Source organism: Phascolarctos cinereus, unplaced genomic scaffold (genome assembly GCF_003287225.1).
Source record: "Phascolarctos cinereus isolate Bilbo 61053 unplaced genomic scaffold, phaCin_HiC Scaffold_4;HRSCAF=312, whole genome shotgun sequence".
In the NCBI taxonomy this organism is placed as follows: Eukaryota; Metazoa; Chordata; class Mammalia; order Diprotodontia; family Phascolarctidae; genus Phascolarctos; species Phascolarctos cinereus.
In genome coordinates, this window is record NW_027555847.1 from 229,738,560 (window position 1) to 229,761,846 (window position 23,287).

Here is a 23,287-nt window from a genome sequence, read left to right on the forward strand (position 1 = left end):
AGGTAGAAGGGGGAAAGGGGAGGAACATGGTTTGGAAACATCTGGGAAATGATTCAGAGAATCATTCCCCTAGTTCTGGGGAAGATAAGGTCAAAAGCTCACCTATCAGCCCAGAGTTGGTACAGGGGCAGAGTCAAAGGCTCTGTGGGAGAAGGATGGAGAAATTGAGAATGATGGTTGTTGCACAGGTCCCATGGTTTGGAAACACAAGATAAGAAACAATGATAAGACCGGCCACAGCAACAAGTCTGAATCGCAGAATTTCAGAGCTGGTACGAATGTCAGAGGTCATCTAGTCCAACCACTCCCTAAAGCAGGAATCTATGTCAAGTCAAATCAACAAGACTTATTGAGTGCTTACTATGTTCTAGACATCATGCTATGCACTGGGGATACAAATGCAGGCAAAAATAAAGACAGTCCTTATTACCAAATAGCTTACATTCTAATGGGGGAAGGTAATACATGAAAGGGATCTGAAAAGCTGCAGTATGGGTGGGGTGGGCATAGGGGGTAGAAGATGGGGTGGGGGATAGTGGTAAAGTCTGGAGAGTAAGGGATGGCTGGTCTGGGCCCTTCCTTAAAATGAAATTCAGGGAGGAACTTACCAGTGGGGGTAGAGGGCCACAGGGACCCTGGGAGAGGACAGCTAAAACATGGTGGCAAAGTCCAAAGGTCTGGGCCCTTCTTTAGAAAGAGATTCTGGGAGGAATCCACTGTACAACATGTGTGAAAGGTTCGTTCAGTCTCTATTATTGTTCTATTCAGTCTCTCACCTTCAGTGAGAGGGTCCTAGCACATCTAAGAGTCAGCCCATTCTCTTTTCTTGGGCAGCTGTGATTATAGGAAATATTTCCTTTTACTGAGCTGAAATCTGCCTCTCCACTACTTTAAACCATTTTCCCCAGTTCTTCCCTTTGGGGACAAGCAAATCTAATCCTTTTCATAGGAGAGCCCTTCAGACATGGTAAGATACTGAACATGTATATCCCCAGTCTTCTTGGTCTTATCTTAGTAGGTGCTTAATAAATGTTTATTGACAGACTGTCCTCTGTGCCTTTGTCTGCTCTGCTCTTCCCTTCCAGGCCCAGCTCAAATGCTACTACCTCTTTTACTGATTTCCCCAGTTGGTAGGAACCCTGCTCCACAAATTACTGTGCTTTTACTTTATAGATACCCTGCATTTTTAAAATCTGTCACCATGTTATATGCCTTTGGAAGAAAACCAGCATCTTTAAGGTAAGAACTATCTCTCTTTGAGATTTAGGATCACATATTAAAAGGCATAAAATGGAAAAGATGCAAATGGGCTTATATGGGAAATAGATAAGAACCCTGGAGTAGAAGAAACATAAAATTAAGTCATATTACTTATAACCTGGAATGATGCCTATTGTCAGTCCATGTTGCAGCAGACCCATGGGCTAGGGGCCTTGCCACAGATATGGTTTTGAACTTTAAGCCTCAAGATATTTTAGAAGGTGGAAAAACAATCCTAAATCAGTGATATGATCATGGAGATGCTCCTAGTGTTTTAATTCAATAGGATTTGGCCACATTGGACAAGCCAACATGTTCTAACAAATTATCTCTCTATCCTCCCCAATCAGGTTGCCTTACTTTGTTACTTGATTGTTTCATAGCTGGAAAGGAGCAACAGGTAATCCTTTATAAATACAGTGCTTTTTTAAAATGTAAGGTTGAAACACCCCAGTATTCTTCTGACAACTTACTCAGAGCCTTTGGAAGAAGGAGTCACTGCATTAAATATTTTCAGTGTGTAGAAGGATTTCCTGGTGATGCTTTATGGCTATGAATCATGGAACACTATGATCTTGGAAGAATTACAATTACAAACAATTTGAAAGGAAATGGAAAGGCCCATGGTGGGTGTAAGTAGGCGGCAGCATTTTACCAAGGATGATTTATATGCAAGCAGAGTAAAAGACATAAGATTATAGATTTAGAGCTGGAAGGATCTTAGAGGTCAATTAGTCTAAATGCTTATTTTACAGATGAAAGAACTGGGGTCTAGAGGGCAAACGACTTATCCAATGTCATCAAGTGGCAAAGTCAGTGTAAAGTAAATACTAAATGTAATAAATGGCAAAGCCAAGGCTCAAACCCACGTCTAAATCCAAGAGTAGCACCCTTTCTTCTCAACCATGTTGTCTCTAAGGAGGGAAGACCACTCGAATGCCAAGAATAATAATAAATGAATGGACAACCATGGTCCAGTAGAAAGACCACAAAGTCAAAAGATCTCAGTTTGAATCCTGACTGCCAAATAGCACCTACGTAACCTAAGGCTTGCAAGGTATTTGATCTCTCTGGCTTCAGGTTCTTTATCTTTAAAAGGATGAAACTAGATTAGTTGACCTCCGATGTCACTTGCAGGTCTCCATCTATTATCCTGTGCTCTTATTACTCTGGTGACGGTGGGTTCCCTGTGGAGATTACAGTTAGCTGTCTGATATTTGTAACTACCCTCTCCTTTCTATCCCATTTGTCTCTGGACATTTAATCAGCCCTGCCCCATTGTAATAATTAGCTCCTTTTTAGGCTGAGACAATACAATGAGACAATAGAGTGAAATCCATGTGGTCCCCTTCTCTGTTGCTTTGTGGAGTTTGTTTGATGGAAAATTGGTAGCAAAATAAAGTAGCTCAGAGCCCCATTTAGGAAAATATTCTGAACATTTAGGAAAATGTTTGGTTATTTTTTTTATTACTATTTCTGGATAGGCACAGGGAAGAGAAGTTGGGTAGAGAGCAGACTGTTTGTTGGAACTTCCCTCAGTCTCTGAAGAGGTGGGTGGGTGTAACTAGGAACTTCAGCATGAGTCTTCTGCTTTGAGATGCTTGTAGGAGGGGCCAACAGCCTTCCTTTCATCTGTTGCCCCTGCGGAATCGATTCTTTCCAGCTCAACTCATTAAATTCTGGGCAAGGCTGGAGAGTCTGAATGCCACTGATTTTTATCGCTCATCTCTTGAAGCCCTCTTTTTTCTCAGTCTTTCTGATGCAGTTAGGAGATATGGTGAAAAAAAAGTACTAGACGTAACAGTCAGGAAGACCTGAGTTGAAAAAATCCTTTGACACCTACTAACTGTGTGACCCTGGGCAAGTCAATTGACCTTTTTCTGCCTCAGTTTCCTCACTTATAAAAATGAGGGAAGAGGGCTAGACTTAATGACCTTTAATATCCATTCCAGCTCTAATTCTATGATTTTATGATTTCCAAGGTACAAATGGGATGAGGATTGCCTCTGGTGAGCAGTTTCCCAGAATTTGTAGGAAAACAGAGATAAAGGATACACTGGACATAAAGTTATAAAAGAGATGCTACTGTGTCAACAGAAAGAGTATCCTCACTGAGGAATTCATAGGTCATCACAGTATAAAAGAAAAGATTATATACCCAACAAAGCCAGACTGGACTATTTTCTGTCCTCCAAATAAGCCCTGTGCTTTTTTGACTTTTCACCTTGGGTTACCCTGTTTCCTATGCCTGGGACATCCTCTCCTCATTATCTATTTAGTTCCTACATATCTTTGAAGCACAGCTTAAAAGTATCTTCCTCCATGAAGCCATGCCTAATTCTATCCTCCCTCCACCATTAGTAAAGACCTTTTCTCCCTCAGACTTCATAAAACAGTTTGCTTCATGTAATTCCAACACACTGACATATGTATGATAGCTCTCTTTGTATGTGTACCAAAATCCAACGAGACCACAAGTTCCATGAGAGTAGATACTATGGCATATCCAAAGTTGGTTTTCCTCCCTTTGCCCAGGTGAGGGCTCTATACATTGCTCAATAAACAGTTGCCTGGAAGATGGCAGAGTGAAAGCAGTGACTTGTCTCCCCCAAACCCCTCCAAATACTCATAAAAAATGGCTCTAAACAAATTCTGAAGCAGCAGAACCCACAAAGAGACAGAGTGAAACAAATTTCCAGCCCAAGACAACCTGGATGATTGATCAGAAAGGTGTATCGCTCTGTGCTGGGAGTGCAGAGCAGCGCGCAGGCTCACAGTGAACCTGGAGCAGGCCTCAGAGGACTGAATCTCGGGCAGCTGTGGCGGTTTCCAGACTCCTCAATCCACAAATGCCAAAGACAACTTAGAAGGTCAGTGGGAAAAGTCTGTTTCTGTCGGTGCTCAGAGAGGAAGGCAGGGTTTCAGCTTCACTCCCCAAGAGCGTGGCCCTGGAGGGGGGCAGCTGCTTCCTGAGCTTCCAGCCCACAGACGGAGGGGGAATCCAGTGGATGATGAGAGAAGGACTGCAGGGATCTCTTTGCCAGTGCTGAGGCAGGAATCTCTTGCTTTGCCCGTGTGTGGATCCGGGTCACAGTTCTGGGCAGCGGTGCTGGGGTGAGGAAGAGTGCTGGAATGGTGGAGCTTGTAGTGGCTGCGCAGAGAGGAACCCCTCCTCACAGTTACAGGACAGAAAGGAATACTTGTGGTCACAGGGCAGGAAAGGAGTAAACACCTCGCCCCTTATCATACCACCTTGGGAGAACTGAAAATTTACAGGTCCCTACAAGTATCTCTGAAAACAGCTATACAAACTCCTGAAGCTTGGGACAGTACATTCTCTGCATTGTACAAAGAGTTTAAAACTCAAGTAATTGTCTGGGATCATGAGCAAGCAGCACAAAAAGAGTCAGACTATATTATCTTACTTTGGTGAAAAAGAAGATCAAAATATACAACCAGAAGAAGACAACAAAGTCAAAGCTCCTACATCCAAAGCCTCCAAGAAAAATATGAATCAGTCCAGGCCTTGGAAGAGCTCAAAAGGGATTTTGAGAAGCAAGTAAGGGAAGTAGAGGAAAAACTGGGAAGAGAAATGAGAGTGATGCAAGAAAATCATGAAAAACAAGTCAACAGCTTGCTAAAGGAGACCCAAAAAAATACTGAAAAAATAACACCTTAAAAAATAGCCTAACCCAAATGGCAAAAGAGGTCCAAAAAGCCAATGAGAAAAATGCCCTAAAAAGAAAAATTGGCCAAATGGAAAAGGAAGTCCAAAAGATTACTGAAAAAATACTTCCTTAAAAATTAGAATAGAGCAATTGGAAGATAGTGACTTTATGAGAAATCAAGACACTGTAAAACAAATCCAAAAGAATGAAAAATTAGAAAACAATGTGAAATATCTCATTGGAAAAACAACTGACCTGGAAAATAGATCCAGGAGAGAGAATTTAAAAATTATTGGACTATCTGAAAGCCATGATCAAAAAAAGAGCCTAGACATCATCTTTCAAGAAATTATCAAGGAAAACTGCCCTGATATTAGAACCAGAGGGCAAAATAGAAATTGAAAGAATCCACAGATCTCCTCCTGAAAGAGATCCCCAAAGGAAAACTCCTAGGAATATTGTAGCCAAATTCCAGAGTTCCCAGGTCAAGGAGAAAATATTACAAGCTGCCAGAAGGAAACAATTCAAGTACTGTGGAAACACAATCAGGATAACACAAGATTTAGCAGCTTCTACATTAAAGGACGCAGGGCATGGAATATAATATTCTGGAGGGCAAGGGAGATAGGATTACAACCAAGAATCACCTACCCAGCAAAACTGAGTATAATCCTTCAGGGGAAAAAATGGTCATTCAGTGAAATAGAGGACTTTCAAGCATTCCTGATGAAAAGACCAGAGCTAAATAGAAAATTTGACTTTCAAATACAGGACTCAAGTGGAACATGAAGAGGTAAACAGGAAAGAGAAATCATAAGAGACTTATTAAGATTGAACTGTTTACATTCCTGCATGGAAAGATGATATTTGTAACTCATGAGAACTTTGTCAGTATTAGGGTAGTTGAGGAAAAAAAATATGTATGTATATGATATAGATAGATATAGATAGATAGATAGAGGGCACAGGGTGAGTTGAAGATTAAGGGGTCATATCTGGAGAATAAAATTAAGGGATGAGAGAGGATGATACTGGAGAAGAAAGGGAGAGGTAGAATGGGGTAAATTATCTCACAAAAAAAACAGAAAAGTCTCTCACAGTGGAGGGAAACAGGGGAAGGTGAGAGGAAATGAGGAAATCTTATTCTCATAGGATTTGGCTTAAGGAGAGAATAACATACACATTCAATTGGGTATGGAAATCTGTCTTACCCTACAGGAAAATAGGGGGAGAAGGGGACAAGAGAGCAGGGGGATGATAGAGAGGAGGGCAGATTGGGAAAGAGGGTAATCAGAAGCAAATACTTCTGAGGAGGGACAGGGTCAAAAGAAAGAATAGAATAAATGGGAGGGCAGGATAGGATTAAGGGAAATAGAGTTAGTTTTTCACAGCATGTCTACTATGGAAGTGTTTTGCATAACTGGACATGTACAACCCTTTTCAATGAGGGTGGGTGGGGAGGGAGGAAGGGAGAAAATTTGGAACTCAAAGTTTTAAAAACACATGTTTTTAAAAAAATGTTTTCACATGCAACTGGGAAATAGAAATACAGGAAATGGGTGTAGAAGTCTATCCTGCTCTACAGGAAAATAGAAGGGGAAGGGGATAAGAGAAGGGAGGGGGAGAGATAGAAGAGAAGGCAGACTAGGGGAAGCGGTATTCAGAATGCATGCCATCTTGGGGTGAGGGGAGGGGTGAGCAATTTGGAACTCAAAAACTTGTGGAAGTGAATGTTGAAAACTAAAAATAAATAAATTTATATTTAAAAAAAATAAACAGTTGACTGATTGAATTGAATTAGATTGAATTTAATCTAAAGGAGTTTCTTCCTTTCCTCTGAAAATAATTTTGGTGCTGTTATGTGGTTATGTATGTTTTTGATGCTGCTATGGAGAGGGGCAGCTATTGTGCACTGAGTCAGAAAAAACAGGGTTCAAGTCCTGCTTCTGACACTTAATTGGCTCCATGGCCATGGGCCAGTCATTTAAGATCTGTATCTTTAAAATAAGTCTTTATATAAGTCTATATATACTCTCCATATACAGTGGGAGTGCTGATTTGTTTCAGTGAGGGAAGTTTCTAGACCAGAAATTCTCTATAGTGATGAGCTAAATTAGATTGTGTTCTGTTGAATAAGGCCAGGAGATTTGACTCTGGGCCGAATCTGGTAGTGTTTGGGGCACCAAGTAAAACATTCTCATGTGTCACGCACCATTGTGGTCCTCTAGTGAGGGGGGCTATTACCTAATTGTACCATGCCATCTTAAATAGGCTACCAAAGGCCATCAGAGTGCTAGAAAGTACTGAAGGTTAGGTAAATTTGATTGTTCTGGGCTCTTTGACTGGACTTAATAATTTTTTACTATAAGAACCATACTGCCTCTGTAATTGATGTTACTACACCTTTTGAAAACAGATGTTCTGCTTTTCAATCACAAAACCAAAACAGTTTCTGTTTCAAGGAGCATAGACTTTTTCTTTCTTTCTCCTACTATCTTCTGCATCTAGACCCTTCAGTGTTCCCTATTTGTGAGGTCTTGAAATTGCCTGAGGATTCAATACCCTCTGCCGCTAGCTTGGTTTTGTTTGTACACAGCCAAGGTTGGCCAGTCACCAGCATTTATTTAGCACCTACTGTGTACCAGCACTGTGCTGAGTACTGGGGATACAAAGAAAGGCAAAAAACCAGTAGTGCCTGTTCTCAAGGAGCTCACAGTCTAATGGGAATAAAGGTCTGAATTTAAGCAATATTATGAAATACATGAAATTCAGTCTATTTTGCCTTTTTTTTTCCAATTACCTTTGAAATATTAAAGGAGGCCAAAGAGTAAACTTACTTAACTAACTTAGGGTGCTTAGGTTAGTACGGTGACAAGACCAGTTCAGGGCTTTGCCATCACCAGAATTTTTCCTGTTCTCCTGGAAAAGATGACTAAGAAGGGACCACACTTTTAGCTTCACACAGACTGTTCCTAGGAGCTCTGGGAAGGCAGCACTGACCTGATTGAATCATATTCCTGGGGACCTAAATGCCTAAGCACAGGTCTACCTGTCTTGATGGGACTCAAGCTCTGGTTGAACCCACTCTTATCCTGTGACTCCCAGAAATCAGAAATTCAATTCAGTGGTCATTAAGTTCCTACTGCATGCCAAGCACTCTGTTAGGTACTGCAGATTCAAAGACAAAAATGAAACAGTCTCTTCCCTCAAGGAGTTTACATTCTATTAGGGGGATATAAACAGATAAGTATATATAAAAATATATACACAGTAATTGCAGGGGAACATGGATAACTGGGGGAATCAGGAAAAGCCTCATGGTGGATGTGGTCCATAGGCCAAGACTTGAGGTGATATAGGAGTTCCAAAGGGGTGAGGGTGAGGAGGAAGAACATTCCAGGTATGGCTAAGGCCTATATAAAGGCACAGAAATGAAATGTACACAAGTTAATGGGATAATTTTTCTGGAACAGGGAGTGGCAACAAAGAGCAATAGATAGTCAGCCTAGAAAGACAGACTGGATTTAGACTGAAGAGCTTTAAATGCCAAAGAGAGGAATTTATACATTGTCCTAGATCAGAGGCTCCTAACCAAGGATCATGGAACCAAGGTCTACGAATAGATTTCAATGAATCCATAAACTTGGACAGGAAAAAAAATTACATCTTTATTTTTATTGATCTCTAACTGAAATTTAGCATTTTTCCCATTGTGAATGTAGACAACAACATACTATTTTAAGAAGGGGTCCAGAGGTTTTGCCAGACCACCAAATGGGTCACAAAAAAAAAAAGAGTTTGAGAACCCCTGTGCTAGAGGTAATAGTGAGCTACTGAAGCTTTCTGATCATTGTGACATGGTCAACTTTAGGAATAAAAATTTGACACCGTGTGGAAGATGAATTTTAGAGGAGAGAGTTGGGATACAAGAAGACTAATTGGGACATAAAAGCAGTAATACAGATACGAGGTGATGAAGGCTTTAATTATGATGACTGTGCTAGGAATGGAGAGAGATGAAAATTGTTTCAGAGGTAGAATCAACAAGACTTGTCACTTCTGTAGATGGGGGAGTTAAGTAAGAACGAAGATTTCTTGTTTGCAAACACAGGTAACTAGAAAAACATCCTTATCAGAAGTAGATAAGTTAGCATGAGGAATAGATTTAAGGGACAGAATAAAAATGAGTTCCATTTGGGACATGTTGATTGTGAGATGCCTATGGGACAACCAGGTCTATCTACGAAGCAGGCAGCTGGAGTGTGGTACTGGAATTTAGGAGACAAAAGAACGGAACATGGAGATTTGGGAGTCTTCAGCATAGAGATGGCAATGGATTCCTGGGAATTGATAAGATCATCATGAAACAAAATAAATAAAATGGAATAATAAAATGAAATGGAATAATTAAAAATTTTTTTAAAAAGAGACAAAATGGGGAAGGGAAGTGGAAAGTCCTGGACAGAACCCACACCCAGGAGGCAAAGCGTGAAGGATGATTCTGCAAAGAAGACTGAGCCAAGTCAGATATGTGGAAGGAGAACCATGAGAGTGAAGCGTCACAAAACCCAGAGACTCAATTGATCACCAACATTTATTAAGTGCCTATTATGTGTTTGGCCCTATGCTAAATTCTGGGGATACAAAGACAGAAAATAGTTCTTGTCTTCAAGGAACTTACATTTGACATGGAGAGACAACATATACACATATAAGGATATATGAAATATATCAAAAATAGCTATAAAGTAGTTTGGGAGAGAGAAGGTACTAGAATCTAGATTAAAGGATCAGGAAATGTTTTATGCAGAAAAGAGTGCCTGAGCTGAATCTTAAAGGAAGTAATGGATTCTAAGAAGTGGAGATGAGGAGGACATACAGCAGTATGACAACCAGTGCAAAGGCTGGAGTGTAATGTGTTAGGAATAGCAACCAAGCCAATTTGGCTGGGTAGCAGTGCATAGAGGGTGGGGAGGCTGTAGATAAGAAGTCTGGAAATGTTTGCTGGGGCCAAAAGGTTTCAAATGCCAAAGAGAAGAGTCTGTAGTCCATTCTAGAGGCAATTAAAAGAAGGAAAAGACAGTATCTAGGAAGAGACTGTGGTCATTAGTGTCAAATGCTGGAGAGAGGTAAAGAAGGATGAGGATTGACATAAGGTCATTGGATTCCCCTACAAAGAAATCATTATTGACCTTGGAAATAGTAATCTGAGTCAGATGGTTGGGATGTAAGAGGTTGAGCAGAACGGGAGAACAGTTACTTGGATAGGTATTAATTGAAAGTTGGGCAGAATCCTCTTCTTTTTTCTTCTTGACACCTGGGTCTAATAGGTCTAGGAAGGCAATTTTATTTAATCTTGAGAATATATGTTCAGAATTCCAAGTATCAAATCTCTCTTTTATTGTGAATAGTTTAGGGACCTGGATGAGTTGAGAGAAGTTTCTGGGGGTTTTTTTTAGGTCTTTTTTTTTTTGGTAGAAATCTGTTAATTAAGGATCAAAGTGAGCTGAACAAGTTAGCCTCTTATCAAGAGGAAAGGCAGGAAGCCTGCTAGAAATAAATTAAGCCTTGCTCAGCATCCCTAGGGTCGAACTAATTAAGCTGCCAGTATGGCTAATGTGCAGTTTGCCACAGTAGTCCCCAACAAGAACCCACAAAGTCTGACAATAACGAGAGGTCTGAGAATCTCCCTTCCAGAAAGTAGAGAAGGCAAGAGGAAATTTCAGTTAATTTTGTGCTTTCCTTGTGTTTCATGTAATAGTTAACACATATGCAAAATGTAGGTCAGTCTTTATCATAGAAAGGAAAGTGCTGGTACATACTGGGTGCTTAATAAAATGCTAGTTGACTGGCTGACCTCTGACTATGTATAAATAAGACCAACCTAGGGGCAGAGGCTGTGGAAGCTTCAGACAATTTCGAGACCTCACATACAGGGAAAACTGCAGAATTAGGCAATGGTAGGAGGCTAAAGAAAAAGTGTATGCTCCTTGAGGGCAGGAACTGTTTTGGTTTTATCTTTGTATCTCCAGTGCCTCTCTTAGTGCCACACAAATAATTAAAGGGGGCCTAAAAGTGAACTTGCTTTAGCTATTTTAAGAGCTGGGGTTAGCAGGGTAACAATGCATGGCTAGGACTTTACTGTCATGAGAATGTCTCCTGTTCTCCTGGAGAAGGTGAGCAAGGAGGGTGATACTTTCAGCTGTATACAGACTGTTCTTAGGAGCTGACCTATTTGAGTCACAGTTCCTGGGAATTGTAATACAAATACTTTAGTTCAGGTCTGCCTATCTTGATGGTATTCCAGCTCTGGTTGAACACATTCTATTCTGTGACCCTCAAATGTTGGAAATTTAGTAGGCATTAAGTTCCTGCTGTATTCCAGGCATTCTCTCAGGTGTTGTGAGACCAAAGACAACTCACTCAATCTTTCAATGCCCCAGGCAATTTTTTAAAGACACAGACAATTCTTTAAATGACAAACAGATGGCTGATCTGCGTTGGTGAAAGGGAGTTTCCACACAAGAAAAGCAGAAATATTAAACACATCCTTTCTCAATAACAGTGCAATAACATTTTTAATCGATCAAGGGCATTTAAAGAAAGAATTAAATCTTAAACTTAAATAATTGAAGAATTGGTGAGTCAAAGAATAAGCCATGAAAATAATAGATGATTTTATCAAGGAACTGAACAATGAAATAACATACTAAAACTTCTGGGCTACAGCTGAAGGGGTCTTTAGGAGAGAATTTATATCTCTAAACACTTTCAACAACAACAACAACAAAATAACATAAATGAATTGTGCATGCAACTAAAAATGAGAAAAAGTAAATAAAAACAATACAAAAAGGGAAATTCTGAGAATTAAAGAGGAAGTCTGAAAGAATGAAAAAAGTCCCCAATGAACTGATAGTTAGCTTTAAGACAAAATTAAAATAAATCATTACCTAATCTCATCAAAAAAGGTAGAAAAACCAAATTGTCAATAAAAATTTTTTAAAGGAAAATTCACAACAAATAAAGAGTAGATAAAGGGAATTATTACAAACTGTTTTCCCCGATTATACAGTAATAATAATAATAATAGGTAACATCTATATAGCACTTACTATTTACTAGGCACTGTGCTAAATTCTTTACAATTATTATTTAATTTGATCCTCACAACAACCCTGACAGGTAGAGGCTAATATTGTTCTAATTTTACAGCTGAGGAAAGTGAGGCAAATAGAGGTTAACTGACTTGCCCATGGTAAACCAGCTAGTAAGTCTCTAAGGCTGGATTTGAACTCTGATCTTTGTAACTTCTTGGTCAGCTAAGTGCTGCATAGAGTGTCAGGCCTGGCGCCAGGAAGATTTATCTTCCTGAGTCAAAATCTGGCCTCAGACACTAGTTTTGTGACCCTGGGTAAATCACTTAACCCTATTTGCCTCAGTTTCCTCATCTGTAAAATGAGCTGGAGAAGGAAATGGCAAACCACTCTAGTATTTTTGCCAAGACAACCCCAAAGAGAGATCACAGAGAATCAGACAGGACCAAAACAACTGAACAACAGCTTTCTAACTCCAGGCCTCACACTGTATCCACTGTGCCACCTAGCTGCCCAGAGTTGATTACTTAAATCACATGTTGGGATATTTGCAAAATTATAAAATATCTAGATTAACTGAACAGGAAACAAAGAATGTAAATAACCCAATCTCAGGGGAAAAAAATTGAATAAGCAATAAATGAATTCCTAAAAGTAAAACTGAAAATAAACCCCAATACCAGATAGATTTTTTAAATGAACTTGATCAAATATCCAAAGAACAATTAATTTCAATATTACAGAAATATTTATAAAAATGAAAAAAGAATGTATCTAGCCAAATTCTTTTTTTTTTTTTTTGCTTTTAGGCAATTGGGGTTAAGTGACTTGCCCAGGGTCACATAGCTAGTAAATGTCAAATGTTTGGTCTGAGGTCAGATTTGAACTCAGGTCCTCCTGACTTCAAGGCTGGTGCTCTATCCACTGCACTACCTAGCTGCCCTTGCCAAATTCTAAGAAACAAGTGTGATCTTGATACATAAAATAAAGAAAGACAAAGCAGAGAAAGAAAACTATAGACCAATATCTTTAATGAATATTAATGCAAAATATTAAATAAAATATTTATCCATAGTAAAGAACTCACAGCAACATATTAAAAATATTATATGCTAGTATCAGTTTGTATTTATACAAGGAATAGGGAATTGGTTCAATATTAAAAAAAACTATAAGCATAATACATCTCATTAATGACAAAAATAATAATAATGACATGATTACATTAATGATGCAGCAAAAGCTTTTAAAACACTTTTTTTTGTTAAAAACATTAAAAAAGCATAGGAACAAATAGATCATTTATCATATGGTAAATATCATCTCTCAACCAAGAGCCAGCATTATCCAAAATGGAGAAATGCTAGAAGCTTTTCCAAGGAGAACAAAGAGAGAGCAAGGATATCCACTGAAATTACTATTTGACATCATCCTAGAAAATAAACCTATAGTAATAGTACAAGAGAAGAAGAACAAGGGAAAGAAAAAGTAAAATTATGCTCTTTGCAGAAGTTATAATGATTTACTTAGAAAACCCTAAAAATTCCACTAAAAATTGAAATCTTTAGTAACGTAAGCAAAATAGCAGAATGTAAAATAAAGCTAAGAAAATCATCAGCTTTTCTGTACATTATCAGTAAAGAGATAGAAAAATCTTTAAGAAGAAAGAGAGAGATAATTTTGATTACATTAAATTGAAAAGTTTTTGCACAAAGCCAATGCAACTAAGAGTAGAAGGAAGGTAGAAAATTGGGAAAGAATAAAGGCCTCATTTCTATAATATATAGAGAATTAAGACAAATTTATAAGAACACAAGCCATTCCCCAATTGATAAATGGTCAAAGGATATGAATAGACAGTTCTCAGATGAAGAAATTAAAGCCATCTATAGTCACATGAAAAAATGCTCTAAATCGTTATTGATTAGAGAAATGCAAATCAAAACAACTCTGAGGTACCACATCACACCTATCAGATTGGCCAACATGACAAAACAGGAAAATGATAAATGTTGGAGAGGATGTGGGAAAATTGGAACGCTAATACATTGTTGGTGGAGTTGTGAAATGATCCAACCATTTTGGAGAACAATTTGGAACTATGCCCAAAGGGCTACAAAAATGTGCATACCCTTTGATCCAGCAATAGCACTTCTAGGGCTATATCCCAAAGAGATCAAACAAATGGGAAAAGGACCCACATGTACGAAAATATACATAGCAGCTCTTTTTGTGGTGGCAAAGAATTGGAAATAGAGAGGATGCCCATGAATTGAGGAATGGCTGAGCAAGTTGTGGTATATGAATGTAATGGAATACTATTGTGCTGTAAGAAATGATGAACAGGCTGACTTCAGAAAAACATGGAAAGACTTATATGGTCTGATGCTGAGTGAAGTGAGCAGAACCAAGAGGACTTTGTACACAATAGCAGCCACGTTATGCAATGACTAAGATTGTTAAACTGAACCTTTCTCAGCATTATGAGGATCTAAGACATTTCCAGAGGCCTCGGGATGGATAATGCTGTTCACATTCGAAGAAAGAACTGTGAAGTCGAATCGCTCTCACTTATTTTTACCTTCTGTTGAGTTTTGTTTCATCTTTCTGATGGTCCCTCGTATTGGTTTTAATTGTTACTTACAACTTCACTAATGTGAAAATATGTTTAATGGGTATGTAAATGTAAAGCCTATATCAGATTGTGCGCCGTCTTGGGGAGGGTGGGGGGGAGGAAAAGGTAGAAAAATTTTCAACTCAAAAGCATATGGAAAAAATAAAAAAATTTAAATTAAAAAAAAGGAAGAGAGAGAAAATATTCCTTTCAAAATAATAAAATGTCTTAGATATCTCTGGGAATGTACCTATTAAGACATACACAGGAGTTGTAGGAATACTTTTACAAAACTTTTTTTTATAGAAATGTTGTTATTGTTCAGTCATTTTCAGTCATGTCTGACTCTTCATAGCTCCATTTGGGGTTTTCTTGGCAAAGATACTGGAGTGGGTTGCCATTTCCTTTTCCAGTTCATTTTACAGATGAAGAAACTGAGGCAAACCCAGGGTTAAGTGACTTGCCCAGAGTCACAGCTAGTGTCTGGGGCCAGATTTTGAGCTCTGGAAGATGAATCTTCCTGACTCTAGGCGTGGCACTCTATCAGCTGGGCCACCTAACCACCCACAGACTCATAGACAGACTTGAATATTTGGAGAAATATTAATTGCTTATGATTGGGCCATTCCAATATAATAACGATGGCAATACTACCTAAATTAATTTACAAATTCAGTGTCATACCACACAACCAAAATATTGTTTTATAGAACTAGGAAAAAATAATAAAAATTCAGCTATTTGAACAAAAAGGTTAATTATGCCAAGGAAAATGATGGAAAAAAAACAGTGAGAAGGAAGGATACCTATTTCAAACTATACTACTAGTAGTAATCATGAAAATTATTTGGTTCTAGTTTAAAATAGAAAAGTTAATCAATGAAACAGATAAGGTATAAAAAGAAGCAGTGTAGGACAGTAGAAAGAATTCTGGATTTGGAGCTGGAATATCTGAGTTCAAATCTCATCTCTGTTACTTATTATCTGTATGACCTCGGGTAATTCACATCACATCTCTGGGCCTCAGTTTCTTCAATATAAAATTAGAGCATTGGGCTAGATGGCCTCTAACATCCCTTCCAGCTCTAGCTCAGTGATTCTGTGATTTAGAAGTAAATAAATATAGTAGCATTTTTGTTTTGTTTGTTGTTTGACCTTTTCAGTTGTGTCTGACTCTTTGTGATCCCATTTGTGGTTTTCTTGGCAGAGACACTGAAGTCGTTTGCCATTTCCTTCTCCAGCTCATTGTGCAAAAGAAGATACTGGGCAAACCCAGATTTAAGTGACTTGCTCAGGGTCACAACAGCTAGCTAGTAAGTGTCTGAGGCCATATTTGAATTCAGGAAGATGAGTGTTCTTGATTCCAGGCCCAGCACTCTATCCACTGTACCACCTAGCTACATGGTATTAGAAACGTATGGAAAAATTGGAACAGTCTTGCAGAAATTAAATTTAAACCAATATTTCACACAATATACCACAATAAGCTCCCAATGGATATACAATGTAGATAGAAAGGGTCACGTCATAAATAAATTCCAGGAGGAGAGAACAAGATGCCTTTCATTTTTTACGGAAAGAATTCTTTCTCTATAAGATTCCTTGTAAGTGATGGAGAGGATCACAGGAGGTAAAATGGGTAATTTTGATAACATAAAATTGAAATGGTTGTGCACAAAAAATAAATGAAGTTCAAATGAAAAGGGAACAGTTTTACTGGGAAAACATCTTTGTATCCAACTTCTCTGATAAAGTTCTGATAGCTGGGATATAGATAAAATTGATTAAAATATATAAGAACTAGAGCTATTCGATAGGTAGTGGTCAAAGGATATGAAGTCAGTTCTCAAAAGAAGAAATGCATACTATCGCCAACCAAATGAAAAATGCTCCAAGTCACTAAGTATAAAAGCCAGTACCAAATGACTTTGATAATCAGCTGCAGTTGAGTCTCTAAACCTCTAAGTATGGAACAGGTGAGGCATGACTAGAAAGTAATTAGTGTGGAAAAGACTGGGGATTTGGACTGGGCTGCAATCTTAGTATGAGGGAATACTATTCTATAGTAACCAAAAATGCAAAAATTGCAAAAATGCAAACCCAGGCTATATTAGGGGAAATGTGGTGTACTCTCCTCTGCCCAGGTCAGCCTACAGCTAAATTACTCATTTCTAGGCACATTTTGGTAAGGACTCTGACAACTTGGAGTCCTCCACAGAAGAGTTATCAGAATATGAGGGAGAGTGGAGGGGAAGCGGAGGGAACAAGCATTTATTAAGAGCCTACTATGAGCCAAACGTTGTGCTAATCATTTGACAAATGTTACTTCATTTGATCCTCACCACAATCCTGGGAGATAGGTGCTATTATTATCCCTATTTTACAGTTGTGGAAATGGAGGCAGAAAGAAATAAAGGGACCTTCCCAGGGTGATACAGCTAGGAAGTATCTGAAGTTAGATTTAAACTCAGGTTTTCTTGCATTCAAATGAGGATCCTACAGCTATGGATACTAAAGACCACACACCCATTGAAGGTACTGGGTATGTCTGTCCTAAAGAAGAGAAGAATTAGGGAGGGGGTCATAAAAGCTAAATGCCTCAAGGGCTATCAGATAGAAAAGGAATTAAATTTGTTTTGGAGGTTCCCATGGAATGGGATTAGGAATAACAGTGGAAGGTACAAGAAGCAGATTTAGGTACAATGAAAGGAACAGACTCTTAAAAAAAAGTGCAGTTGTCCAAGATGGAAAAGGCTGCCTCAGGAGAGAGTGGATTTACCATCACTGGAGATCTTCAGATGGAAGATGGATGACTTCCTGTCAGGGATGTTGCCAAGAGGAGATAGATACATGAGATACCTTACACTTTGGAGAATCTATAATTCAGTGATATGAGAAACCTCTCAAATGCATGGTCTACACCAGAGGTTCTTAACCCTTTTATGTCATGAACCCATTCTCAGAATAATGTTTTTAAATAATTAAAAGACATCTTAAATTCCAATTTGAAGTTAGTGAAAACAAAGATGTAATTTTTTACCATCCAAGTTCATGGAGCCCCTTCCCCTGAAATCTACCCATGGACCCCATGGACTCTCCTGGTTTTCTTTCTTTTTTCTGACTGATACTTCTTTCCCTTTCTTTAATTCTTTTCCCTCTTTTCCCTCTTTGTGGTATTAGACAAGGCCCTGTCTTTGGCATTCTGCTCTTTTCTTCAGTCAAACCACCATTTATGCTACTCCCTTGCACAGCTCCCTCTTCTCCCTCTCCTCCAGGTGTTTTTTTTTTTCCCTCTAACTTCCCTTGCTGATTGTGGCATGAGATCTTTCAAAGGATGCCACTTTTTCTTGACTCTAGATTTATGCATGCACACCGGAATCTTCTTGCTATTAGTGTGCTAACACGTCAATGTGCTTTTAGATCAGAGCTATAATTAGAAGAAGGCAATTCGGGGCTTTGATCTAGGGTGTCGAGCTATAGTGGCCTGGTCTTCCTTCTCTGGTAGATCTCCTTTGGCCCAAGCCACGGCCAGCCTATAACTATAACATGACGTCTGGGAGATCCTGTGGCCTGCTGGTGTATCCGTTTCATGTTTTTGCCCTCCTCTGAGCTCAAAGGAGACCACTGATGCTTTTTCTGCTACTTCCCTCTCCCTGTCCCTGCCATTTCATCTTGGATTTAGGAATCATTGGCTGCACTGTGAGGCACAGAGGCCCACTTAGGTGGTGGATGGGCTGCACCTTCCTTCTTGCAACTTCACCCCAAAAGTGAGTGGTTTGCATGAAAGTCTCCTGTGACAGCAATGAAGACGAAGGCTTCTACATGAAAGATGAGAGCCTAGAGCTTTCCCACATCCCAGATAAGGTCCTCCTTCGCCCAGGACCTCTCTGTCCCCACACTCAAGGCGTGCCTGCCCCAGATTCCAGAACTCCTAGTCAGAGCTTTCCTTCAGCTCTGCCCTTTTTTTTTTCTGTAGCTCTCTGCACTCCTCTTTTTTTTCTTTCTCCCTGCTCCCTGCTTTAGAAGAACATTTATTTCCAAAAGTTTTGCCTCCTGGTCCTCTTGGTCCTGCTTGACTTCTAACGCTGGCACCTGAATCTCCAATTTCCCAATGATGTGACAAAAGGTTATAACCTTAATGCTGTCTGTTCCCTGCCTGCCAGACAGCAGATAACAAACAACCACATTTCATGAACTGAACTTGCAAACAACAATAACACTGGTACCACAGGGGTCCAAAAGAGCTTGTGTTCCTCTCCAAGCCCATAACTTAAAACAAAAGTGTGTATTTGTGGGAGAAAATCTGAGTCATTCATATTTGAATCAGAATATGCCACTGAGTTAAAAAAAAATTAAACCAACCAAACTTACTTTTAAAGATGTATTTATCATTTGCTTGAATTTTTTAAAAAGAATTTTCATTCAACCAGTAACAGGTGCTGTATTTATACCTTTCTTACCTGTACCAGATTCCATCCTTTGAGAGATTCAGCAATGATGGATGTGACTGAGGGGCAGACTCCTCCAAATACCATGAGGTGATTAGGCCCGTATTTTATTGCATCGTAGAATGCTTTTAGCCCTTTTGCATTATCACACTGGAGAAGGCAGGAGAAAGAGAGAAAAAGAGAGATAGAAATTAGAATTAAAAGCAATTCTCCTGGCCACTACCAAGAATACATTTAAACACAAATTATTTTTTTCCATTTGGCTGGATTTTGCTTATGAAAATAGAACCGCTTACCAAACCTTCAGTTTTGGTGAAGGTATGCAGTACTGATGTAAAATGTCAATTAGTTAAGTTTTGTCTTTGATTTCCTTAGTTCTCTTTTAGCCACTGGCTACCTCACTCAATTTAAGCATTCTCTCTGTCCCATAACCTCAATGCTCCATAGAACATTCTGTTTCTCTCGTATACCCTGAATAAGGGTATATGACAAACTCACTCATATCAAGATACTAGAGAATTAATAGTTTGCCCCTCCCAGGAATTATCTGCATTTTAAAAAGAGCATTTTTGGAAAGGACAAGGAAGAGAATGAAGAGGAGAATATTTTCCAACATGTCAAGGACTTAGAAAGACTTTGTAGACAATATTAATAAATTGGAGTAACTAAATAAATACCCCTGGTGGGTAACCCTCTGGTATATAAGCCTTTGTGCACTTAGCTACATTTCAGATACACAACACATGCTCGAAACCTTTCCAATTTGGTAAGACTATCATAGCCTAGACTTTGTTAACATAACTTTTGGGTATCTGGAGTTACCTCCATGCCACCAAGAGGCATGGGTCAGTGGAGGGTCACTCTTCCTCCTCCTTCATCTTTCAATATTTGTTAAGTATTAAAATTACTATCACTATGTTAACTGCTAGGAATGCAAAGAGGAATGGGCAAGTTTCTACCCATAAATCTCTTTAGGGAGACAAGCCATATACACAAAAAGATAAAATCATAAAAAAGACTAGATATACTTAATGACATTTAAGTGACCTACCAGTTGTCTCCAATTCAAATGGCTAATTTTTCTTCAGTTAATAATCCTTTGTACTATCATTGTCTAAATCTTTATTTCTCTTCACAGAGACTTATCACTCCAAGTACATATTCACATGGACATAGGGGTTGTATGTGATTTGGGGGTCAGTTAATCAATATGCATTTATTAAGTGCCTACTATGTACCAGAAACTGTGCTAAATTATGGGGATACAAAGACAGCAAAAGACAGTTTCAGCTCTCAAGGAACAGAAAGAAGGTCTATTGGGGAGACAACATGCAAATCCATTCAAACAAGATATATATGATATCAATTGGAGATAATCAACAGAGAGAAGGCATTAGTGTTTGGGTGGATCAGGGAGGCTTCTTGTAGAAGTTGAGATTTTAGCTATGCCTTAAAGAAAGACAGGGAATTCAGGAAGAGGGAGAGTATTCCAGTAATGAAGGGACAGCCAGTGAAAATTCATAGTCCAGGGATGGAATATCCTTTTCAAAGAATAGCAAGAAAGCCATTGTCACTGGACTGTAGCGCCCATGAGAGGGAGTGAAATGAATGAAGACCAGAAAGGAAGGAGAGGGCTAGGTGATGAAAGGTAGAGTGTTTTATATTTGATCCTTGGAGTAATAGACAACTACTATTTAATAGGGGGGTAATATAGTCAGGTTTGTATATTCAGAAGATCAATAGACTGGACTGGGAAAAGCCTTGAGAGAGAGAGAGAGAGAGAGAGACCAACCAGAAGGCTATTATAGTAGTCCAGGCATGAGGAGATGAGAACCTGTACCATGTGATGTATTTCAATACCGGAGGAGAGAAGGGGGCATACACCAGAGATGTTATGAAGGTAAAATTGACAGGACTTGACAGCAGATTGTATATGGCGGCGGAGGGGGGCTGTAGGAGAGAATCAAGGGTGACACCAAGGTTTTGACACTGAGTGATTGGGAAGATGGTGTGTCCCTGACAGTAATGGGAAACTTAGCAAGAGAAAAGAATTTTGGGGAAAGATAGTTAAGTTTTGGACATATTGAGTTTAAGATATCTCTGGGACGAAACAATTTGAGATGTCCAATAGACAGTTGAAGATGTGAGTCTAGAGGTTAGGAGAGAAGTTGGGTCATCAGCATAGAGCTTATAATTGAATCCAAGATCACTCAGTGAAACAACATAAAGGGAGAAGAGAAAAGACCCCAGGACAGAGCCCAAGGGGGGATGCCTGACATTATTAGATGTGATAAAGATCTAGCAAAGGAGACTGAGAAGAAAACGTCAAATAGATAAGAGCAGAACCAGAATATAGTAGTATCACTGTAACCTAAAGAGAAGAGAGTATCAAGGAGAAGAGGGTGATTAACAGTGTCAAAGGCTGCAGACAGGTAGGATTGAGGATTAGAAAAGATCACTAGATTTAGCAATTAAAAGATTATTGGCAATTTTGAACAGAGTCATTTCAGTGGATTAATGAAGTTGAAACATAGACTTGGAGCGAGAGGAAAGAAAGTGAAACATCTATCATAGCCTTTTCAAGGAGTTTAACCACAAAAGGGAGGACAGATATGGGATGATAGCTAATGGGGATGGATGGTTCAAGTGAGGGGTTTTGGGGGAGACAACCATGTTGCTAAGCAGTATGGAAGCAGCCAGTAGACAGAAAGAGATTAAAGAGAAGTGAGAGAATGGAAATGATAAAGGAGACAATTTGCTGGAGAAGATGGGATGGATAGAGTCTTCTGACAGCCTGATGTGGCTCAAAGGTAGGGTGCCCCAAGAGGTCAGTACTTAATTGATCTGATTGGTGCTATGTGATACAATCTGAGCTGCTTCTTACACTGTGATATATTATGTCCAATTTGTTTAAATCTGGACTTTGCAAACCCTAGCCTCAGTGGAGGAAAATGCATGTGAATGTGAAGGGAAGGCAAGGAAGAGGATTGGTTGAGCTTTCTGATACGGACAATAGATACTCTATCTCTCTCATCCATCCCCTTCTTTCTACTCATGTCAATACCACCCCCAAGCTAGGTTCCCATCATCTGACTTATAAAAGCCTCCTAATTTTTTTCCTCGTCTCTAGTTCCTCACTTCTCCAATGCATCCTCCAAAAGGCTACCTTGATGTTCCTAGTGCATGGCTCTGACCATATTGCTCCACTGCTCAAGAAGTTCCTATGGCTTATGATTGCCTGTAGAATAAGAAAGAGGCCTGTTTTTCTGGGCATATTTCACATTAATCCCATCTATGCATTCCATAATGTATTTGAATTGGCCAAATTGCTGCACCTTTTACATAACATTCCTTCTCCCATATCTTGTGCTTTTGCATAAGCTGCCATTCATATTGGACTATTGCATCAGCCTTCCAATTTTTCTGTCTCAAATCTCTCCCCACTCCAACACATTAGTGGATTGCAGCTGCCAATGTTACTGTTGTCATTTAGTCGATTAGTCATGTCCAACTCTTCTTGACCCTATTTGTGGTTTTCTTGGCAAAGATTCTAGAGTTGTTTGCCATTTCCTTCTCTAGCTCTTTTACAGATGAGGAAACTGAGGCAAACAGGGTGAGTTTAGATCTGACTTTTCTTTGTGTGATAACTGTTTTGTAATTGTGTTCATATAGCTCCTGAGTTTGTAATGGCAGGTAGTCTCCCAAATATTTTACCTTGTCTACAGTTATTTTAAATGGAATTTCTCTATCTCTTGCTGCTGGATTTTTCTTGGCAAAGAAACTGAGTTAAATGGCTTGCCCAGGATCCACAGTTAGTAAGTGGCTGAGGCCAGATTTCAACTCAGGTCCTTCTGATGGCAGGGCTGGTGCTCCACTGCGCCACCCCTAGCTTGCACTTGCCAAAATGATTTCCTAAAGGGCAGGTCTGACCACGTCACTGTCCCTCCCATCCAATTAACTCTAGTGCTCCCCTTTACCTTTAGGATCAACTAAAACTCTCTCCTGTTTGGCATTTAAAACAAGTCACTTAACTTTTGTCTGCCTCAGTTTCCCCAGCTATAAAATGAGGATAATAATAGCATCTGCCTCCCAGGGTTACTGTGACCATCGAATGAGATAATATTTACAAAGTGTTTAGGACGGTGCTCAGGCACATAGCAGGTGCTTAATTAATGCTTGTTTTCTTCCTTCCCTGCCTTT

The 23,287-nt window shown here is 39.2% G+C and overlaps 1 protein-coding gene across 1 annotated transcript in view; it reads right to left on the reverse strand.

Annotated features, from left to right (window-relative positions):
- Nucleotides 1-23,287, reverse strand: part of GABBR2 (gamma-aminobutyric acid type B receptor subunit 2) — an 822,765-nt gene that overhangs the window by 572,400 nt on the left and 227,078 nt on the right. The window contains exon 2 of the mRNA XM_021008593.2: nucleotides 19,100-19,237. Coding sequence (XP_020864252.1) covers nucleotides 19,100-19,237 — 138 coding nt within the window. The remainder of the gene's footprint in view (nucleotides 1-19,099; nucleotides 19,238-23,287) is intronic.